General features: G+C 37.7%; 1 protein-coding gene across 2 annotated transcripts; it reads right to left on the minus strand.

The window, feature by feature from the left end:
- Positions 1-2,145: 2,145 nt before the first annotated feature.
- LOC143892579 (P-loop NTPase domain-containing protein LPA1 homolog 1-like) lies at positions 2,146-19,479 on the minus strand. Of its 2 annotated transcripts, none has more exons than XM_077397337.1 (8): positions 19,124-19,479; positions 18,039-18,257; positions 14,538-14,866; positions 10,528-10,609; positions 9,291-9,746; positions 7,642-8,379; positions 2,972-3,064; positions 2,146-2,539 (listed from the first exon to the last, which is right to left on the minus strand). In XM_077397337.1, exons 2-8 carry the CDS (start codon positions 18,210-18,212, stop codon positions 2,213-2,215), a joined length of 2,199 nt encoding a protein of 732 aa, XP_077253452.1. In that variant the 5' UTR covers positions 18,213-18,257; positions 19,124-19,479; the 3' UTR covers positions 2,146-2,212. The 2 variants fall into 2 exon arrangements, with proteins under 2 accessions (XP_077253452.1, XP_077253533.1); XM_077397418.1 differs by having other exon boundaries at positions 19,352-19,462.
- Between the last annotated feature and the right edge of the window lie 1,919 nt (positions 19,480-21,398).

A 21,398-nucleotide genomic window follows, 5' to 3' on the forward strand; every position in this document is an offset into this window, starting at 1 on the left:
GTGTGAGTATCATAGTATGTTTCCACGAAATTTCATTAATTTTGGAGTCTGTTTAGTATATAATTTATTTTCCTTTGTCAAAAGATGTTTTTTTGAAGAGTTTTCTATTTTTAAAACACAATTTGCGGAAAAATTCGGAAAAATTGGAAAAAATTCAAAAACAATGTACCTACCTGTGATGAAGATCTCCGCCCAATCCAAGAGTCAAGAAAAATCGCCGCCGCCGATCCGCTCCGCCGTCTTTCGCTTTCTCTTAGAGGGAAGGATTGGGGAGTGATTTGAAGAGATAATGGAAGAAGAATATCTTAGAGAGAGGGATTGGGGGAGTGATTGGAAGAGATAATGAAAGATGAATCTATTTTTTTCTCTTCTTTTTTTTCTCCTCTCTCTTATGGATGGGAAGGGAGATATATATAGGGAGAGAAAGAGAGAGAGAGAGATATGTTGGTGAAGAGCTCATCATGTTGTCCCTCTTAGTGGAGAATCCATCATTATTGTTCTTAGTGGAGGGCCCATCATGTTTCTTAGTGGAGAGTCCATCATTATTGCTCTTAGTGGAGGGCCCATCATGTTTCTTAGTGGAGAGTCCATCATTATTGCTCTTAGTGGAGGGCCCATCATGTTTCTTAGTGGAGAGTCCATCATTATTGCTCTTAGTGGAGAGCCCATCATGTTGTCTTAGTGGAGAGCTACCATCATTGCTCTTCATAAGAGGCCTCACAAGAGGCCCCACTGAGGCCCCACAACGCGGGCCCCACAATGTGGGCCCTCGGTTGATTCGATTTTAAACAAATGTTCAATGCGGGCCCACCAAACGAGTCCAAATTTAATCAAAATGCATCATGCGGCCCCACCAAATGGGTCCAACTTTCTCGATCCAAATTTAATCGAAGCACCCAATGCGGGCCCACCAAACGGGTCCCAATTCTCTCTGGTTTAGATTTTTCTGAATAATCCTTCTCAACATTTAGCGGGAAAATACGAAACACGACGGAAACGACCAAAAATATTTAGAAATGTAACAAACGGATGCGGGAAAGAAAGACATTGGAAAACCGACGGAAAACAAACCCTAATTTCTTTATCGATTAAGGTAGAGCAAAATGGGGTGTCTACACTTACTCCTTCACACTCACGCTTCACGCTCCGGTAACTATTGCTTGTAGTTTCTCAATGACCTCCCATCGAACATACAACCTTTTATAACAACTAGCAGGTAATTCTATGCTTGCCAAAATACATTACAACGTGTGTGTATATATAAACCAAAGCATCTGGGACACACATTTGGATGATAGTGAACAGAACAACCATGGAACTGAAAAATATTTTACAAGAAAAATAACCCAAAAAATAATATTAAATGCAAGTAGAAAACAGATTAGACAAAGGAAATATAAATGAACTACCTACAACAGTATTGTAACCATAGTTTAAAAACCCCCCAGGTCACTCATTGACTCGTCCAAGTCAACTTGGTTTTGGCTCTTCCAAGTCATTCAAAAACTCCATTTTGAGTGACATGAGTCAAATGAAAACCCCATTGGGTAAATCATTGCATGCCCAATGAGAGATCCCACATTGGAAGCAGAGTGTCAGTTCCTGGGCTTTATATGTAGGCCCTCACCTTCCCTTTGTAGACGCGTTTTAAAACCGGTGCGGGTTGCGACCCAGAACCAGACAATATCTGCAACGTGGCCTGAGTGTTACATAATGGTATCAGAGTCGATCTTCCTCTAGTACGACGTGTCAGTGAGTACATTGGGCTCTAGGAGGGTGGATTGAAAGATCCCACATCTGAAGCGGAGTGTCAGATCCTGGGCTTTATATGTAGACCCCAACCTTCCCTTTGTAGATGCATTTTAAAACCGGGGCGGGTGGCAACCCAGAACTGGACAATATCTGCAAAGTGGCCTGGGCGTTACACCAAAGTAGACTTGTTATAATTTGGGCCAAGTTTTTATCCTATTTCGAGTTGTAAAACATTCGACATTCGAAACACCTAGAAGAAGGTAAATCACTTTCCAAGTGTAGTGGATATGCATCCATCAATCTATGACCCACCAAGTAAATTGAAAAATAGGAATCAATGTAAAATGCAAGACTAAAATTTCAACACCATGCATCAATCTATGATCGACCAAGTAAACAACAAAAAGAAAATAATTAAAATATCTAAACTTGCCAAAAAAATTAGAGAATTTCAGTTCAATCAATTGCATCCATCCTCACATACAGTTGAAGAAAATTTAGAATTCGTCACATTCTTAAACTTGTTGGAGCGGCTTCTTTGAAGAGGAAGGCTATGGGAACGTCTATATAACCTGCCATTACATGTGGGTATTCTTGAGAGTGCCATGGACAGGGTTCTTGGGTAACATTTGGAGAGCTTAGACTCTTTATGGAAAGCATCATAGAGATTGGCAGAATGGCCTGAAACTTCTGTTTCTACAGCATCATCATTCAATCTCCCATCGGTCTGATCCTCCTCATACTCGTCATCTGATCTTGTAGATGACTCCACAATTGAACCTCCCAACTGGGAAAAATAGACGAACACAGAATTAAAGTTACAGTCAAACCTCTAATAAAGAATTTTGATAAAATGTCAACGTGAAACAGTTGTTATCACCATGGTTTTAAAATATTTCAGTTTCAGTTTGGACCGAAACCGAAAGTACACTGAATCAGATTTTTACATAAATTTCCCAAATTTTCACTGAAATTTCATTTTTCACCCTTATTTACAAAATTTCTTAAAGATTTTCACCGAAATTTTATACATTTCAGTGGAAATTTTTTAAAAATCGAAATTTTTGTCAAAGTTTTACATGATTTCGGCCGATATTTCGGTTTCGGTGGTGGCCAAAACTGACATAGAAACCGACATTTAAAACCTTGGTTATCACTATCAGTGAAATTCTGAAACATGGATCCCTTTTCTTAGCTCTCAAGTGGATTATTTGTTTACCTCATCTCCAAATTCGTTTGCATCACTAGAATCATCTTCTTCATTTGGAAGAGGCTCCTCTTCACTTTCTGATACTGCCACATCTTCTGTGAGCTGACAGAGAGAAACGATATATTAACACGAGCGAGCATGCACAACCAAGAAACTTTACTATATATACTGTTTATAATTGTTAAGTGAAAAGGTTGGACCTTAGTTGGTAAGAGAAGAAAAGGTAACACACATAAACACAGGTGGGGTTAGTATTGCCACCCGTAAATTTAGGCACTCCCACCTACGTCAAACTGTCATTTTCTATGCGCATTTACCAAGATAATAAGGCACTTCTAAACATAAAATAAGGCCTAATTTTAAGGGTTAGAATATAATACAAAGGCTGATGTAATACAAAAGAATGTAGATGGAAAATAAGTACATGACCAAGAGAAATTAGCAAAATATTGATCTATATCAACCATGCAGCATAAGCTTTCAAATTTTCATAAACATAGAAACTCAAAAGTCTAAAAGTCTAACATATACTTCCAAAATCAACCCTAAGTCTTACTTTTTGATGCAAAGAAAAATCAAAGTAGAGACAAGCCGAAGCATCCGTTTGTGTGTAACTTTGTGCCTAAGCTTTGTGAAAAATCAAAGTCCTAACCTTTGTGTGTAACTTTGTGCCTAAGCATCTGTTTTAACGTGTAAATGGTCTTCCACTCCAAATAGTGATGCGGGCCAAGGTAAGAGAATGAGAAGAAAGAGAGAAAAAAGAGAAGAAGAGAAGAAGAAGAAGATAATGAGGAAAATAGGGGAAGAAAGGGGAAGAGGGTGAATGATCGAGGAGAAAGAGGCAGAGGAAATTAGAGGGGAGAATTTTCAATCAATCTTATTCAGAAAAAAAATACATGTCCATATATGAGACCCTCACACACACACACATATATATAGGCAATTGAAATAACAACTCAACTCAACTCAACAAAGCCTTTGTCCCAAACTAGTTGGGGCGGGCTAAATGAATCCTTTAGAAAAAATTCATGAAGAAGGTAAAAGGAATCTACCCGGCTCTAATCCTGGTTCTAGTTGGGTTCTTCTACATGGATCATTTTCTTCCATTCTATCCTATCCAAGGTCATGTTCTCTGTTATGTTACTAGCTATCAAGTATTTCCTCACTTTTTCTACCCAAGTTGTTTTCAGTCTGCCCCTACCACTTTTTACTCCATCAATTTGGCACGAGTCGCCTCTTCTCACCGGAGCATCCAAAGGCCTACGTTGGATATGTCCAAACCATCTTAAGCGGTGCTCTCTCATCTTCTCCTCAATTGGTGCCACCCCCACCTTTTTATGAATGTCTTCATTTTTAATTCTATCTAACCTAGTGAGGCCGCATATCCATCTAAGCATTCGCATCTCCGCTACACTCATCTTATGCACATGCTGCTTCTTGGTGGCCGAACATTCTGAGCCGTACAACATGGCTGGCCTCACAATTGTCTTATAAAACTTTCCCTTCAACTTGGTAGGGATTTTACGGTCACACAGAACTCCTGAGGCAAGCTTCCACTTCAACCAACCTGCTCTTATTCTATGGTTAACATCCTCTTCAATCTCTCCTTCCTTATGTAGAATTCAACCAAGATAGCAAAAGATATCATCCCTCTTAAGTACCTCCTATCCAGTCATATTTACTACATCCTCGTCCTGCCTCCTTACATTACTAAAGTTGCATTCCATATATTCTGTCTTAGTCCTACTTAGTCTAAAACTTTTAGATTCCAAAGTAGTTCTCCATAACTCTAATTTAGCATTTACTCCTGCTTTGGTTTCACCGATTAATAATATGTCATCTGCAAATAACATACACCACGGCACCTCATCCTAGATACCCTCCGTAATCTCATCCATAACTAGCGTAAAAAGATAAAGGCTTAGAGCTAATCCTTGGTGCAGTCCTATTGTAATTGGAAACTCATTAGACGTGCCATCCGTGGTTCTGATACTAGTTACTGCTCCATCGTACATATCCTATTAATCACATTAACATATTTAGTAAGCACTTTTTTCCTTTCAAGGACCCACCACATAACACTGAACCCTATCATATGCTTTCTCCAAATCAATGAAAACCATATGAAGGTCTTTTTTATTTTCTCTAAATCTCTCCATTAACCGCCTAATCAAGAAGATAGCTTCCATAGTCGATCGTCCAGGCATGAAGCCAAACTGATTCTCTGACACCTTAGGGTGCGTTCTTTAACAATTTTTTGGAATAATCTTTCGTATTTTCCGCTCCCCCAAAAGAAAAAATTACGAGAATGTCGTTCGGTTGACCTTTTAATAAGAGTCCAAAAGATTTATCCTGATATTTTGGTTAAATCTTTTGAAGTCAAAACTTATCGCTTCAGAAAATTAGGAAGCATTCATCGGGCCTCTTCACGTTTTCCCCTCTTTTCGGGTATTCCCCTGTCCACTCTCTCTTTACGTTATCCTCCTCCATCCCTCTCTCCACAGCAAAACTGACGCTCTGGTACAAGAAAGCAAGACCGGGAAGCAGAGAATAAAAATGAAATATCCGCATCTAGACTTATGCATACTATTGTAGAATCGATCCTCTTCTTAACCATGTTTTATGTTAAATGTTGCAGAGGGATCAACCTGCAGGCTATGAAAAAGAATCCTCAGAAAAAACAAATAGTTTTACAATCTCATTTCGTTTTTGCTACACTTTTGCGTTTGATTGAAGATGTTGGAAGGCCTTTTTCCTCTTCTTCTTTATGTTGAATGATTAAGATTGGCATCTTGGAGAGGAATTCAGATTAATTAGAGGAACCTTAAGGACCGAAGCACCTTCCAAATCAATTGCTGCCACAAGATACTATAATATCTCTATTTTTTGTGATTTCATCTTCCCAAAACCCGTTTGATCAAATGCTTGATCGTTATCTCTTTTTTAAGTTTTGTGATTTCACTATTAGGGACTTGAAACTGAATAGGAAATATGGGTGTGAGCAATAAATATGAATGAATGATGAAGGAAATCATTTAATGAGCCATATTTATTAAATAATGTTTTTCGTGAATAACCTACAAATTAGTACTATAGAATAGATTGTTTTCGTCTGAAGAACGTGATTCTATTCCAAAAAAATAGAAACATAATTCTTAGAAACGAGTTAAGAAACGCGATTCTCATTTTGGAAGCACTCCAAAGAATAAGAATTGATTCTAGCTTCCAGAATGAGAATCAGGAGAATGGTTAAAGAACACAGCCTTAGTCTCTTTTCTTAGTCTATGTTCAATTACCCTCTCCCAAAGCTACATGGTGTGGCTCATTAGCTTAATTCCCCGGTAATTGGTGCAACTCTGAATATCCCCTTTATTCTTATAAATAGGTACTAATGTACTCTTCCTCCACTCATAAGGCATCTTCTTAGTCTTCAAAATATTGTTAAATAATCTAGTTTACCAAACCAAACCCACATCACCCAAGCATCTCCAAGTCTCAATAGGAATATAAAATCCCTAAAACTAAATAATGGCAATAAAATGATATGGAAATAAAATCTCTGATAGTCCTATTGGGAAAATATGCCACTTGTTGGGTCTCTCACGCCTACGATCCTCATCACTGTGCTAGGGGATTTTTTTATCAACTAGAAGGCTTAGCCATATTATAACAAAGGATATCTTCATATACAACCCTATTAATGAATAAATAAAAAATTACTCCATTTCATCTAGTTGGGTTTATCTTCTTCTACTTGTTTCAAGACTACATCAAAGATTACGAGCATTCAAGTTAAATTGTCGACTATTCATCAATGGGAACCACCTCTCACTCTACTCTTATCACAAGAACAAAGTGCCAAATCTGACCAACATATGACCATTTTACTAAAACTGAAATTTCCTAATAATTACCAATTTCTTTGAATATAATATCCATGCAACCATTTGAAATAGAGGCCAACGAGGGTTTGAGACTGAGTGATGTAGAACCGGGAAGGGAAATAGAAGAAAGGGAAGAAAAAGAGGAGACGAAGAGAAGAAAGGGAAGAATAGACGAAGAGATGAAGAAGAATAGGGGAAGAAGAGAATAGAAGGAGAAGAATAGAAGAGAATAGGAGAAGAAGAAGAAGGATAGAGGAGAAAGAGGAGAAGAAGACTTGTGGGAGAAGAGAGGAAATTAGAGGGGAGAATCTCAATCAATTCAATTAATCATCAAAGTTCACAATAAAGCTGTAAAGAGGCCTATAATAGGCAATTAACAACCTAAAAGATAGAAACCTACTAAAATAAGAATTCCTAAACGACTAAACTTCCTAATTCTAAGTAACATGGAAAATAAAAGCCTAAAAACTAATAACATGGAAATTAAAATACTAGAAACTAAATAATACGGAAATAAATCCTAATATCTGCATCACTGAGCTTGTTTGCTTACGTTGACAAGTTCTAGTTTTCTACAAAGTCCTCATAATTTTCAGTGTTCCATAACTGCAGCTAACCTAAACCATATTTATTATTAATGGTATAATTATGACAGTAATAGTAGTTAGCAGGCTAATTACTGCATAGGATGCTCCAGGAAGTTTCTCATTACAAATTTCATGATGGTGTCATTCAGAATCTATTGTTATTTTTCAGGAGTAATGGTATTAAGAACAAGGAAAATTAATCATTTACCTCCTTTGCATGCCCTTCAGAATGCAATGGTGAACTTGAGTAAGAAGAAAACTGAAGCACCTCTTCATCCTCATCCACTCTAGAACCATTTAAGCTGCTCACGTAGCTCGTTCCTTCTGTGTCATTTGGCCAAGCTCCAATCCCAAAATTACCAAACTGTACATTAACAGGTTTAGCTTCACGAACCTCGACAGGCCCATAGATAGGACTTCCAACTGCACTCTTTTCCCAGCCAGATGAATTGAACTCTCCATTTTTTTCTACATGCGAGAACGGCCATGCTTTGGCAACAGACCCGTCTGAATTGACGATAGCCATGTAACGCCGTAAGGAACCTTGCCTCTGGATCATTCGGAACATTCTCTTTGAACTGACGGAATTTGCATCACATTGCTTGCAATATTCCTCATGTATCACTTTAACAGTGTTTGTAGCCACGTCATATAACGATATCCCCATCTCTCGCCTTCTCAGACAACTGAATATGGTCGAATGTATGGAAGCAACACTTTGGTCAACATTTGTATTGTTCACTTTTGGAACTAGGTGCTTGTCGGCTCGCTTGATTAAGTAGTCTTGTATAGTACGTATATTTTTCATGTACTTAACATACTTATTTTTGGAAGGGTCTAGGGTCATATACTTGGCACGAATAGCAAACCTTTCTAAGTGCTTCTCTTCATCTGCTATGTATATCAGGAATGGAATGATGGATGGATGCTTCTTCATAAGACCCATCTAGAGTTTAGAGAATGGAACATAAAGGAAAGAAATCAGGACACATGTAAGGAAACCAATAAATGAAAACTCAAACATGGACGCAACTCAGACATAGTGAAAACATGTTGACTCAGCCTATCTCACAAATATCGTTCTCGGGAATTTCTCGGCAAGGGAAAATCTACAGGTATTAATTTTTTTATTTTTTTGGGTTTATATCGGGGAAAAACGATAAAAACATTATTTAAAAAATATATAAAATATTAAATTTAAGAAATAACATAATATAAAATATCATAAAATTATTAGGATAATATCGTGATATTATCGCGATATTTTATGATAAAAATGAAAATGTCACTATATTTTTAAAATCTCGGGATTACTTCGGGATTTTGACGTTCTATCAAAATGGCGCAATAAAAATGCTATATTTTGAAAATATCGGAGAGATTTGTGACATCGGACTCAGCCACAGAGCAACTTGAAGGACTACATCAGAAAATAATTTTTTGAATAAATGAAAATTTTGACAAGCTCAGCCAATCATGTCCAAGTCAAACCCAATCAGTTGCTCCTTCACCAAGTCCCAACTTAGGTTTTAAATTTCGGGCAAAATACCGAAATTTCGGATTTCAGTCCGGACCGACACCGAAAGTACATTGATTTGGTGTCGGTCTGGATTTCGGCCGAGATACATTATTGAAATTTTTTTACAAATTTTCCAAGGAAAATTGGAAATTTCAGTTTAAAAATTGTAAAAAACCGAAATTTGTTATTTTTTTACATAATTTAGGCCGATACCAAAACCGACATTTCATTCCATGGTCCCAACTTGGTTCCCTTGTGAGACCCCACGGGCAACTGGCAATCCTAGCTTGCAAGGGTGCATTTGATATGAGAAACACATGAATAGACAGAAGACTTACCACAAAATTAAGGCTCAAATGCACTCCTTCAACCACTACTGACTCTCTCAAATCCTCCCACCTTGTGATTAGCCTGTCAAGACTATCGATAACCATTTCACTTTGTGCCTTGTAACCCTCTACAGCCAGTACCTTGGATCCAACTTGTTCAGAAAAATTAACTTGTGTACTCTGTATGTTTGGTGGACTTGCCTTTGAGAAGCTATAATCGGCCTTGACATCGATTTTTTCTTGCGACTCTGTTGATTCCTCAAAACCAGCACCCCCGTGTGAATTAGATAACTTTCTGTCTTTCCTTTTTGCCTTTGCCTCAGCAACAGCAAAAGGATCTAGGAACTCCCCAGCATGATAAGTAGAAGCAAAAAGTAGTGGGTTATCTTTTTCATCAATGAAACTCCTCATCATGTGACGAATTGAATCAGTAGAAACGACAGTTGTAATGCCAAGTCTGCTGGCCTGCATGAAAGTAGAACAGCAGAAGATAACAGATGTCCTGATTAGCACTTCAATGTCATTATAACTAGTGTGAGTTGAAAACATATATTATTGCAAGCATAGGAAAGTCCCGCATTTTTTCTTTCAGCCTAATTTTGTGTGTGTGTGTGTGTGTGTGTGTGTGTGAACAAGAAAGGATAAGGCTAATGGCATTTTATGCAACTGTGGTAGAGGGCATGTGAAGTATGCTAATTAATTATAATTCTTACCTCTTTAGCAATAGCTGCTGATATAAGTGCACATCTGAAGACCTAAAACTAAATCATGTTATTAGAAGATCGTAAATATGAACAAGAACAGACAATGCTAATGGCAATTTATGCGCACGCGCACATGCACACGCGCACATACAAACTTAGGCTGAAGGAACAAATGTGGGACTCGCCTAAATATGTAATTTCTAGCAAGTATTTCAATGAAATGCACCCTGAAATTTATGTTGGCAATGATAAGCATACTTCACACGCCTTCTAGCACAGTTGCATAAAATGCCATTAGAGAGACTACATGAGCTCTTTCAAAACCAGAAGTGGGATGGGAGTGAGATTAAGACTGGGAGTATGCTTTAGGTAAAAGTTTCCTGCAACTAAAGGGTTGACAATGGCGTAGGAGCTCCTACCGCCCATCTAACTTTTCATGGAATTACCTTCCACCCAAACAAATGGGAGTTTTTGTCTCATAAATGACGAAAAACGTGCACAGAGCATAATGGAGGGCCAATGCAAGGGAGAAAAAAGCATACCAGTAATGATGAAAGAGTTGATTTGCCGCATCCACTAGTACCACAGAGCAAAATGGTCACTGATTCCTTCCTTTCACGAAGTCTATGCGGATACGAAAACAACTTGGATCAGGAGGATAACCAAATGATAAGCATATTAATGGTTACAGAGAGGAACCATCAAATTTAAGATGACAACAGCAAAGAGAGTAACCGAATGGCAACTAGGACCAAGTAACAATGCTTAAAAATCAGCAATCATTATAATGGTCACAGACGGAACCAGCGAATTTAGTACATGTACCCGCAGTAATAACTGGCATGTATATCATACCAATAGGTTAATATATTCAAAAGTCTAACAAAATGCTATAAACCAAGTGGCTGTGGTCAACTGAAGTTTTTGACAAATTATCTTATGTGGCTCAATCACTATGGTGGCCTTTGGTGTAATGGGAAAACTGAAGTTTTTGACCGAAGAAAGACCTGTTGCATCTAATAGTAAGTACACGGATTGGCTCTGCAAGAATTATCAGATCATGACTTAGCTTTGGAACTAGATGAAACTATAAACCACATGTAAGTACAAATGTTATGTTCCTTGATACCGACACTGTCCGTGAAACGTATTCGTATGATGGCAATATCTCGGAGGAGTTGAACGTGTATCCCCCTCTCTCACGTCTAATCTAGAGATCTGTGAATAGATAACTAGAGGAGTTTAAGGTCGCTAAATTCCTCTTTGGACTTGGTCCATTATATAATTCAGTTTGTGGGCAAATGTTGGCTAACAAAGAGCTTTCCTCTTTGAGTACCCTTTACTCAAGGCATCATGTTGGGATATCTTTTGCTTCTTCCCAACCAACTATTATTGAGGAGTTGTGGGTCGAGATGTAGAGGTCATGGGGGTTATGGAAAAGGATGTGGTCCTCAGCTTCGGCACATTCAAGTAATGCGTCGCTCCTTGTTTCTCTTCAGCTTTCTTCTTGGACCATTGATTCTGGTGCCTCTGACCATATGACAGAAGATTTGTCAGTTTTTACCTGATTTGATAAGTCTTTTTTGAATTCATCTGTTATTTTGGTTTATGGATACCTAGCTCTTCTGACTAGTCAAGGGACAATGTGGCTTGCGTAGTTTATTCTACTATCCTAGATCTTACATGTTCCCAAGTTTCCATTTAATATCCTATCTGATAGTAAGCTTACTAAATATCTTTATTGTTTCGTAATCTTTTATCCTCCTCAAGATCTATAGACCGAAAGGACGATTAGTGGAGGGATTGAGTATAGTGGACTCTACTATTTAGATCATAGCTCTAGTTCAGGGAATGGAATGCAAGAACTAGACTCTACTTGTCTTCTCCACTGCTACCTTCTATTGTAGTCCCTCTATCATAGACTGTTGAAGGGTATTGTTAAAGGGCATTATAGTCTTTGTACATGTAACCCTATTTAGGCAAATGTATATACACACACACACACACACATCATATTACATGGTGGCTCTCTAAGGAGACTCCATCTTCTCGCTCACTCTTTGGTGCAGGCCGCAACCCACAAATGCTCAACACAAAATGAATTGATCAAATAATAAGGATAATGAGAAAGATATAACCGAGAATCACTCGATCGGTTTGTAGATGAATCACTCGACGCCGGATAGGATGCTAGGAATCACCCGACTAGCAAGTAGTAGTATCGCTGCTGTCTTTTTTGCAGCTTTCGTCGTTGCTGGAACTATGTGGTATGGTTCAACAACTACTCCCATAGACTTATTTGGTCCCACTCGTTATCAGGGGAATCACCAACGCCAAAGGGAATCACTCAACCCTTGGGAGGAATCACTCAACTCCATATTTTAGCAAATTGCTATAGAGAATTTCAATCGAAAGTAGTATCCCTCCTTTGCTCATTCTCATTGACACACACACACACAGATACAAGTGTAGTAAGTGAAGTACATGAAAAATGACCCAATAATAACTTTTATGCCTATTCTCAAGACCCTATAATAACTTCTAAGACAACTTCCAAAATATCACAAATTCATAGGTAGTCAAATACAAAAATCAACAAGTCTAAACATAGTTCCTATCAAGCATCAAAGAAAGACTTAACTAGCACACACTAAAAACTAGATGTAGTAATTACTTAGCTAAATTCCCATGCAAGGACCCAAGATCAAGTCAAACCACATGGATGACAATGGCAACATCACATGGATGCCACATGGCTATGCCACTGCATCATTCACCTCTTTCCAAAAAGACCTCGACCTCGAGTTCGTCGTGAGGTCATGCCAAAGTTGCTCACTCAATTGCTTCAATTCTTACATCCATGCATCTTCAAAGTTTGGTTTTCCTTTCCACCGCACAAGGTAAGCGAATATGCTACTGAAACCGTTTACGAACCGCTGATAGAATAAAGCCAACCCATGAAAACTTTGCACACCGGTGTTGCTTCTAGGAGGAGTAAAAAGCAAGAGGTAGTATCTCGTTCTAGTACAGAGGCAGAGTATCAAGCCATGGCCCATACATGTGGGGAGTTGACCTGGTTGAGGTCTCTACTGTTGAAGATCGGTTTTCCTCCTTCATAACCAGCATCACTCTATTGTGATAACAAGGCAACACTTCAGATTGCTTCCAATCCAGTGTTTCATGAGAGGACAAAGCATATTGAAGTAGATTGCCATTTTGTTAGTGAGAAACTTCAGAAAGGAGAGATTAGCACCTCCTTCACTCGATCTATCGATCAGTAAGCAAATGTGTTTACCAAACTGTTGGGGAAGTCTAAGTTGAGAGATAATTGTAACAAGCTGGGGTTGTATGATATATACACTCTAGCTTGAGTGGGAGTGTTGAAGGGTATTGTTAAAGGGCATTATAGCCTTTGTACATGGAACCCTATTTGGGCAAATTTAAATATGCGTCATATTACCTGGGAGCTCTCTAAGGAGACTCCGTCTTCACCCTCACTCTTCTTCCTTCTTCTCTTCTCACAAAAACATAGACTATTGCTTATTCATATGAGACTCCTTACTTTTATTCCTCATCAGACACCATAGGTTCTTTGGTTCACTTACTCCTTTGTATAAAATTTTTGTTGTGCCTCTTTCCATTATCGTTATACATCGTACATGTCAAGAGGCACTCTCTCATGATGGATGGGGGAAGGCAATGGATTATGAAATGACGACTTAAACAAAATTATACAAGGGATCTATCCGAACAACCTTTAGAAAATGTGCAATTGGGTGTAGATGCATTTTATAGTGTTATCTACATGATGATATTGTGGGACGACAGAAGACAAGTTCGGTTGCTAAAGGTTACATACAAACATTTGCCATTGGTCACTCAAAGACCTTTGCTCTAGTTTCAAAACTAAATTTTCTTAGAGGACGACAGAAGACAAGTTCGGTTGCTAACATACAAACATTTGCCATTGGTCACTCAAAGACCTTTGCTCTAGTTTCAAAACTAAATTTTCTTAGAGGGACTATCTCTATTGATGATAATTAAGGATAGAAATTGTGGCAACTAGTAAAGAATGCGTTTCTCCATGGTTACCTACAACAGAAAGTTTATATGGAGCAACCTCTAGGGGGGTATGTTGTCAGGGGGTTGGGGGTTTACCATCCCTGAACTGTAATGGTTCTTCCTACCCTGAAATTTTCAGGGATAGAGGGCGGGAGTATCCCTTTTATTTGGAAATAATTTGCATTGATGCCTTTTTAAGTCACCACTTAGAAAAGTATAGGAACAACCATTACAGTTCCCGTTGCTACTCTTACAGTTCCAGAACAAATAACTCTCCATATCTGCCCCTATGATTTTTCAAATAACAATTCTTTTGTTTTTTCTTCCGAAGTTGAGTTTTGCTTGTGTTACCAAGACCAGTTCGAGAATGTGCATAACATATTCCTTTTAACCCTCCAGAAACACAGAATAGTCATGAATGAAGAAGATATTTAATCATTAAAGCATTAAGTGTTAACAAGGGATAGCTTTTGTAATAACACAAAGATACCTGCAGGCAAGAATGATGTCAGAGCGTTGACTTGGTCCCACATAATGATACTCTTCAAGAGAACCACAAATAGCGTTCAAGAATCTCCCTCTTTTCACAGTTACAGTTGTTTCTTTCTTATAAAGATCAAACGACTTATCATTTTGTTCTGTAGAAATACCTTCCTCGATATTCTCAAACGGTTGAACTTTTGACTTTTTGACATCCTCAAAATATTTTTGCCTCATCGAGAACATACCAATATGGGAATTTGGTATTTCCTTATCTTCAAAATTGACTGCAGGTTGCAGGTTTTCACTCTCCAAGATGTCAAAAACTCTTCTGCTGATCTAGTGTCAAGTAAAGCTTTTCAAAAAATATGCATCATAGAATACACTATTGCAAGGAGAAAAAATAGTGACTAAAGAAATTCACATACAATCATTCTGACACAGTTATATGAGGGAAGGTATACAAAAACTGAAAACAGAAAGACACCAAAGAAGTATTGTAGGAGCAAAAGTTTCAGAGCTTTAGTGATTAAATGAAAATGTTTAGAACCACTTTATAAAGAAACCATGAAAATTTTGTGAGTTTCCATGAGCTAATTAAACGGTTATCAATCATGAAAATTGGATCCACGCCAAAAAAATTTCCAAACAGGAAAAAGGGAAAAAAATTCTCCAACTGGACACCTAAACTTTAGCCATACTCAACATATGGAGTGTTAGTGTGTGGAGAAAAAATTTAGCCCCATTTAATTCATAGTAATTCTTATGAGTAGATACATAGAGTGGGGCTAAAAAGTAGCCCCAGTAATGCTACATCATCAACTGGAACTTTGTAGCTCCACTAAAGCCAGATCATCAATTAGGAGTAGCACAAAAAATTAACCCCGTCAATGCCACATCATCATTATTTGGAGGTGAAAATTAGCCCCATTAATGCCATATCATCAATTGGAGTTCAGCTAAAAAGTAGCCCCACTGATGTCATGTCATCAACCAGGAGTGGGGCTAAAAAGTAGCCACCACCATCTTCTTCTTTTCTAGTCGTAGAAACATATTTACCTAGGATGGAGCAAAAATCCCCTATTTTCTAGGGATTTGAGAGAATTTAGGGGAATTTTTGTCACTGAGCTTTGGGACCATTTTTGAGGTCTCAAATAGTAGAATTTGGCTAAAGTTATTGAGATAGAGACTTTAGGTTTCAAAATACCCTTTGAATCCCAAAAATAATGCCCAAATGTTCATTTATGTCCTCTGGAAGAGGAAACATGAATTTTAACATAGAAGCTTCTTCTGAGAAATAGGAGATTTTTCTTCCTTTTCTGACTTGTGACTTATGTGTAGGTCCCTCCCTTAATTTTATGATAAACCGAGATGCAATGCATGTATGTCATGTTAGGAAGTGTTGAAGTATCTTCACACCCAGGAAGGCCCAGGGAGTGAAAAATGAAGCGACCTAGTAAAGTTGATGAAACATACTTCTAGACTGTGAAAAAATTTAATTGACAAAAAGCGGCCCCAGATTTTGCTAGATAAAAAGAGAATAAACCTGATATTTATTTCAAAAAATTCTTTCAAAAGGACAAGGGGTCTTGACATAAGCTCTCTGATATCATTTTGTTCATTCAGACCTGCATGGATTCAATAAAGGAATTCCACTTTTTTTACTAGGTATTTGAATTGTATGGTATGGGATGAAAGGCCACAAAATTCATATCCATATGAATTTTGTATTGAAAGTAATTCTCCAATATTTTCCAGATTGTTCCCTCTTAGATGTATGTGTGTGAACCATATATGAGCAAAATCAATAAAAGAAATAGATATCGTTCAGGTTTGGTAGGATGGCCAACTGTAAAGCAACCAATCAATTGTCATCATGATATGCAAAAGAGAAACAGATATTTACTAATTCAACCGTGGATGTTTCATGTGAGGGGGAAGCAAAGAAGACGGTGGATCATCGTTTCATCCATTGCAGTTTTATAAGAGAGATTTAGGCCTTCATTTGTCATCAATATGGGGTTGCTTAGGTCATGCCAAACTACCCTGTCGATCTTTTTGAGTCTTGGGCTTTTGCTCCTTAGCTTTCTAGAAGGAGAACGGTCTAAAGTCTTTTACTCTTTGCTGCGTTGTGAATGGTTTGGAAGGACAGAAACTTTAGGATATTCAAGGGATCCAATATGGGGATTGGATGGATTCAGCAGCAGTTATTCACTACAGTGATTCACTGGGTGGCAGTTTTTCCCGAGTTCAGAAATATATCTGAGTCGTATATTCGCTTTTTGTGGGGCATGGATAGAGAAGGTGCCCCTTGTGTGGAGATACCTTCTCCTCGATGATAGGAGCGTTCAGCGGCGTGGGCAAGATCTGGAGATATTTGTTCAAGAAAACATCCCCTTTTCGGGGTATTCCTCTTTAGTGATTGGCACCTGGGGAGTGGTCTCCTGGGCAGGCCAGTTTCTTGAAGCTGAACTTGATGATTCAAGCATAGGAAATCGTGGGTATTAGTGGGCTCCTCCGAGGAGGAGACAAAGAAGTTAGTTTGTGGTTGTCCAATCCTATTAGGGTAGCTGACTCCAATAATGCAGAGATTCTCGCGCTCCTGGATAGTATTCGTATAGTGGATCCTCTCTCCTTGACACCTTGATTAGGGCGACTCTCTTAATGTCATCCGGTGGATTGATTGCTGCGTTGCTTTTCTCAGGTGAATGAGGAGATTTTAAACTCTATAGCGAATCGCGAGACTTCTTTCCAGCATGCCTGAGGAGATTTTAAACTCTATAGCGAATCGCGAGACTTCTTTCCTGCATGCCTACCGTTCGCCCACAGTAAGGCAGATTCTCTAGCCCATGATGGGCTGGGAGAGGAGAGTTTGAGGTTTTTTATCACCGTTTCCCTTGAAGGCCCATAATGGGATTAGAAGAGATGAGTTTGAGGTTTTTGATCAGCTTGCCTCTTGAGGGGTTGTGTTGTATTTTTTTAATGGTATCCCTTGACCATTTCAGTGGAGGTGTTTCTGTTCCATCCCATTCAAAAAAAAAGAAAGAAGAATATTCACTAGTTTTCCACGTGAAATAAGAATTGGCCATAACCTTTCTATTAGCTTTTATTTTGATAGGTATCTTGTTCTTCCCTGTGATATAAGAATTGGCCATAACCTTTTCAGGTAATGCTGAGATTTTCTAAGAGTGTTTAGGAATTCATATGTAATATATCTTTCTGCACCTTATGTTGATCGATTTACTCAATCATCTGATATTTGATTTCCATTATTATAAGAGCACGCTCATATGACTTATAGGATATCATTTGCCTTCAATGTTCTTGAAAATGATATTGCAAACTGTTGTGATAAAAGCTTATGCTTAATCAGCAATTCATGCAGGAAATATTATCAGAAATGGCATTTTATATGTGGATTACCAACAAAACTTGAAAACTTGATCAGTGAAGTGAAGCAAAACCACGGGAGAAATAAATGGGAAATCCTAGCGGTAAAAAAATATAATACCTTGAAAGCATGGTGAACTTTGCACCCCACCAGCTGCAACACACTCTGCAAAACTGGTCGTGTGTAACAAAATGAAGCATTTGACTGAGGATCAGAAGATGAGTCTCTTACAAATTCCACTTCAGACTCCTTGTCATCAACGACGAAAACGTAACAAAGTTTCCGAGGAACCATCTTCTGACTCGCAGAGTTGTGAATGTTCTAATCGCTAAGCTGCAACTAACAAAACCAAACAAAAAACAATACATAAAATTCTTTTAATATCAACTCTTAGACCAAAAATCATCATAAACTCCTGCTTATCTTAAATCGATTGATTGCTAACTAATAGTAGAATGGGATCCATAGAAGAACTTCTTCATCAAGTTGAAGAGTAGGGTGGACAAGAAGTAGGAATTTTAAGTTTGAAAAGTAAGAGAAAATGCAAAAACGTGTTTCTCTCATCGAGCATCAGTACAAACTACAAACCTGAATGATAAGATGCAATTCTACCATGCACTAGTTCATTAAATCCATAAAAATGGTACTCATAAATAAAAATAAATTAAGGAGAAGAAGAAACCAAGAAGATATAGAGCTACAAAAATAAATAAAAAGAATCGCTGGCAGCCTGATGATACTAATTTTTGAACGGTCACATGAAATTCATAGGATATCAATAATATGGGCAGAACGAATTAACTTGGATTTTTTTTCCATCTCTACAAAGATTAATTGCAAGAAAATCAATTCCTCATCACAAAATCAAAAAGTTCTATCTAGACCCATCAATTCTAAATCTGCTATTTAGTTTTTACACCTTCCCATATAGCATAATTTGATCTTTGACAAAATAAATACATTCAATTACAGTACCAATTTGTACAAAGTTGTCCAAGAAACATTCAAGCATGATTTCAAAAGCTCAACCACATGTTAGAACAAAAAAGAGAGAAAAACTATGCAAAAACCAGATACCCATTAAATCAAAAGAAAAAAAAAACAAGAAGTCCAACAGGCCCAGCTGAAACAACTAAATTCAAAGACAAATCCAGACCAAAAACAGAAAGAAAAAAATTATAAAGAGGAGATGCAGCAAAACCCACCTAAATCCATGCAAATTCACTTATAAAAAAAAAATCTTGAGAAAGAGAGGAAATTAAGAAGAAAATGAAAGGTGTGGGAGGAAATATTAATATTACCAATAAATTCAGAGATGGGTATTTGGTTTTGGGCTGGGATTTTATTGATTTGAGAAACCCACGATTTGTAGTCAAAGGGAATGGCCCGATGTGAAGGATTTAGGCAGAAATTTGACGGAATGGGATTCTTACTCCATTGTGGCGAGTGGGAAGAAGCTTCTCAACACTTTCGCTTTGAGGGTGGGGTTTCACCAACTGCTACCGCTTTCACATGGGATTTTGGATGTTTCCAAATTAACGTTTTTGGCGGGATTGATAGCGATTCTCTATCTAAGATTAGTTGTTATTCGATGAGTCAAGGGAAGTGATATATTCGCCCGACTTTCAATATAGATTAGGGAAATGATATCAGCACAGCCATGTTTTGATATTTGCACTAACTAATCTGGTCTTTTATTATTTAAAGAGTAGTCGCTTGTCGGAGGTTATTATAGCTTGCAAAAAGTTGTCACAAGCAAATTATTACAGAAAAGAAAAGATGGGTTTGTGCAATTATTAAAACATGTTGTGCTCATAATAGGGAAATGATATCAGCACAACCATGTTTTGATATCTGCACAGACTCTTCTCATCTTTCATTATTTAAAGAGCTGTCAAAGGTTGTTAGCCAAATGTTGTCCCAATTAATAAAGAAAAGACAAACTGGGCTTGTGCAATTGTCAAAACATGTTGTGCTGATATCATTTACTCGACTCGACTCGACTCAACTCAACTCAACTCAACTCAACTAAGCCTTTGTCCCAAACTTTTAGGGGTCGGGCTATTGAATCCTTTGGAAATCATTTCCTACAAATTATTATTTAATAATGGAATATACATCTTATCTTTTATTATTTAAAGAGCAGTCAATGGTTGTTAGCCAAAATGTTCTCACAACCCAGGACTTACGCAATTATTAAAACATGTGGTGCGGATGTCATCTCCTATAAATTATTAGGGATTTGCTAGGGTCCATCGCAGAAGGCATTTCACGGCTGGTCTGTTGCATGTCAGACCAGCCACCTCGTGAATGAAGACGATAGCGTTTGTCTCCATGCACAAGGTGGCAGGTCTGACGTGCAACAGACCAGCCGCAAAATGTTTTTTGTGATGGATGCTAGCAATTCCTAGATTATTATTCAATAATGGAGATGATATATTCACCATGAGATACCCCAAAAATACCCCTGACAAAATTCGTCCATTGGATGAGTATTTTGGTAAAAGATTGAATTCTAATTAAAATTCGGTTGAGTTGATTTAGGGTTTCCAATTCTAATTAAAGTATGACTCTATATTAGAGTCTATAGACACCCTCATTATCCCAAAATCTCTGCAGAAAACCAATCCTAGAGAAATTGTGTGGAGGCTCTAGAAGTTCTTGAGAGGAGGAAAATGTTTCCACAAGTATGTGTTTGAATTTTTCGAGATTTATGCATGCCTTGTTATTGGATTCTTCCACAGCTCTTCGAGTGATTGAGATATCAAGGCTTGGGCTGGGGTTTGAAGGTTGTTTTGACTAGTAAAATATGCACGTGCCGCTAAGGTATTTTACAATTTGTTTATTTTAATATTTTATTAATGAATTAGTATAACTTTTTAAAAATATTGTTCAAATATTGTTCAATATTGCTATGTAATTATTGTTAATTTCAGAAGAAATGTTATATTAGAATAATCAAAGAAATGGCAACATGATCAATTAGTAGAAGAAACAGGGGAACAAATTTCTTTGAAAGAACAAATAAACTTCTCTGATTTATTGGAGGAAGAAATAAATGTTGTGGGGTGGCATGGATCGAATGTTTGCCTGAAACTGAGTTTTTCCAGGGGCTCCCTTCAATTTAGCATTCTTCTTGAAAGAAAGGGGATATTTTTTTGCAAAGATGAGAGAGTGTTTGAGAGGCAGAGAGATAAGACTGTAAACGTATCAAATACATATCACAAACCTAAGCAAATCTGCATCAAGTTTCGAATCTATAAAAAATCAAATCATAATGATAGTTCCAGCAGAACCTAATTCTATCATTTCAGCAACCTATCAACATGCAATTCTCCAATTGCCAGCTTCCACCACCGAACAAGATCTCGCTATCTAGCGATTTCTAAGAACCAAAAAACAAAAAGCATGATAAAAATCACCAAACCCTATCTCAAAACATCAGCAGAACACGCACAACTCTCCCCGAAGCTTTTGATC

This window comes from Tasmannia lanceolata, unplaced genomic scaffold, assembly GCF_043159265.1.
Source record: "Tasmannia lanceolata isolate RefF3 unplaced genomic scaffold, GAP_Taslan_0.1 ptg000002l, whole genome shotgun sequence".
Lineage (NCBI taxonomy): Eukaryota > Viridiplantae > Streptophyta > Magnoliopsida > Canellales > Winteraceae > Tasmannia > Tasmannia lanceolata.

What these genes read in the sequence shown, in the direction of transcription:
- LOC143892579 (XM_077397337.1), bottom strand. Translation starts at nt 18,212, where the DNA reads ATGGTTCCTCGGAAACTTTGTTACGTTTTCGTCGTTGATGACAAGGAG. An exon ending in CAACTCTTTCATCATTACTG is followed by an intron (nt 9,747 to 10,527) that starts GTATGCTTTTTT and finishes ACTTTCATGCAG; the next exon opens with GCCAGCAGACTTGGCATTAC. An exon ending in ATTTGAGCCTTAATTTTGTG is followed by an intron (nt 8,380 to 9,290) that starts GTAAGTCTTCTG and finishes TCTAAACTCTAG; the next exon opens with ATGGGTCTTATGAAGAAGCA.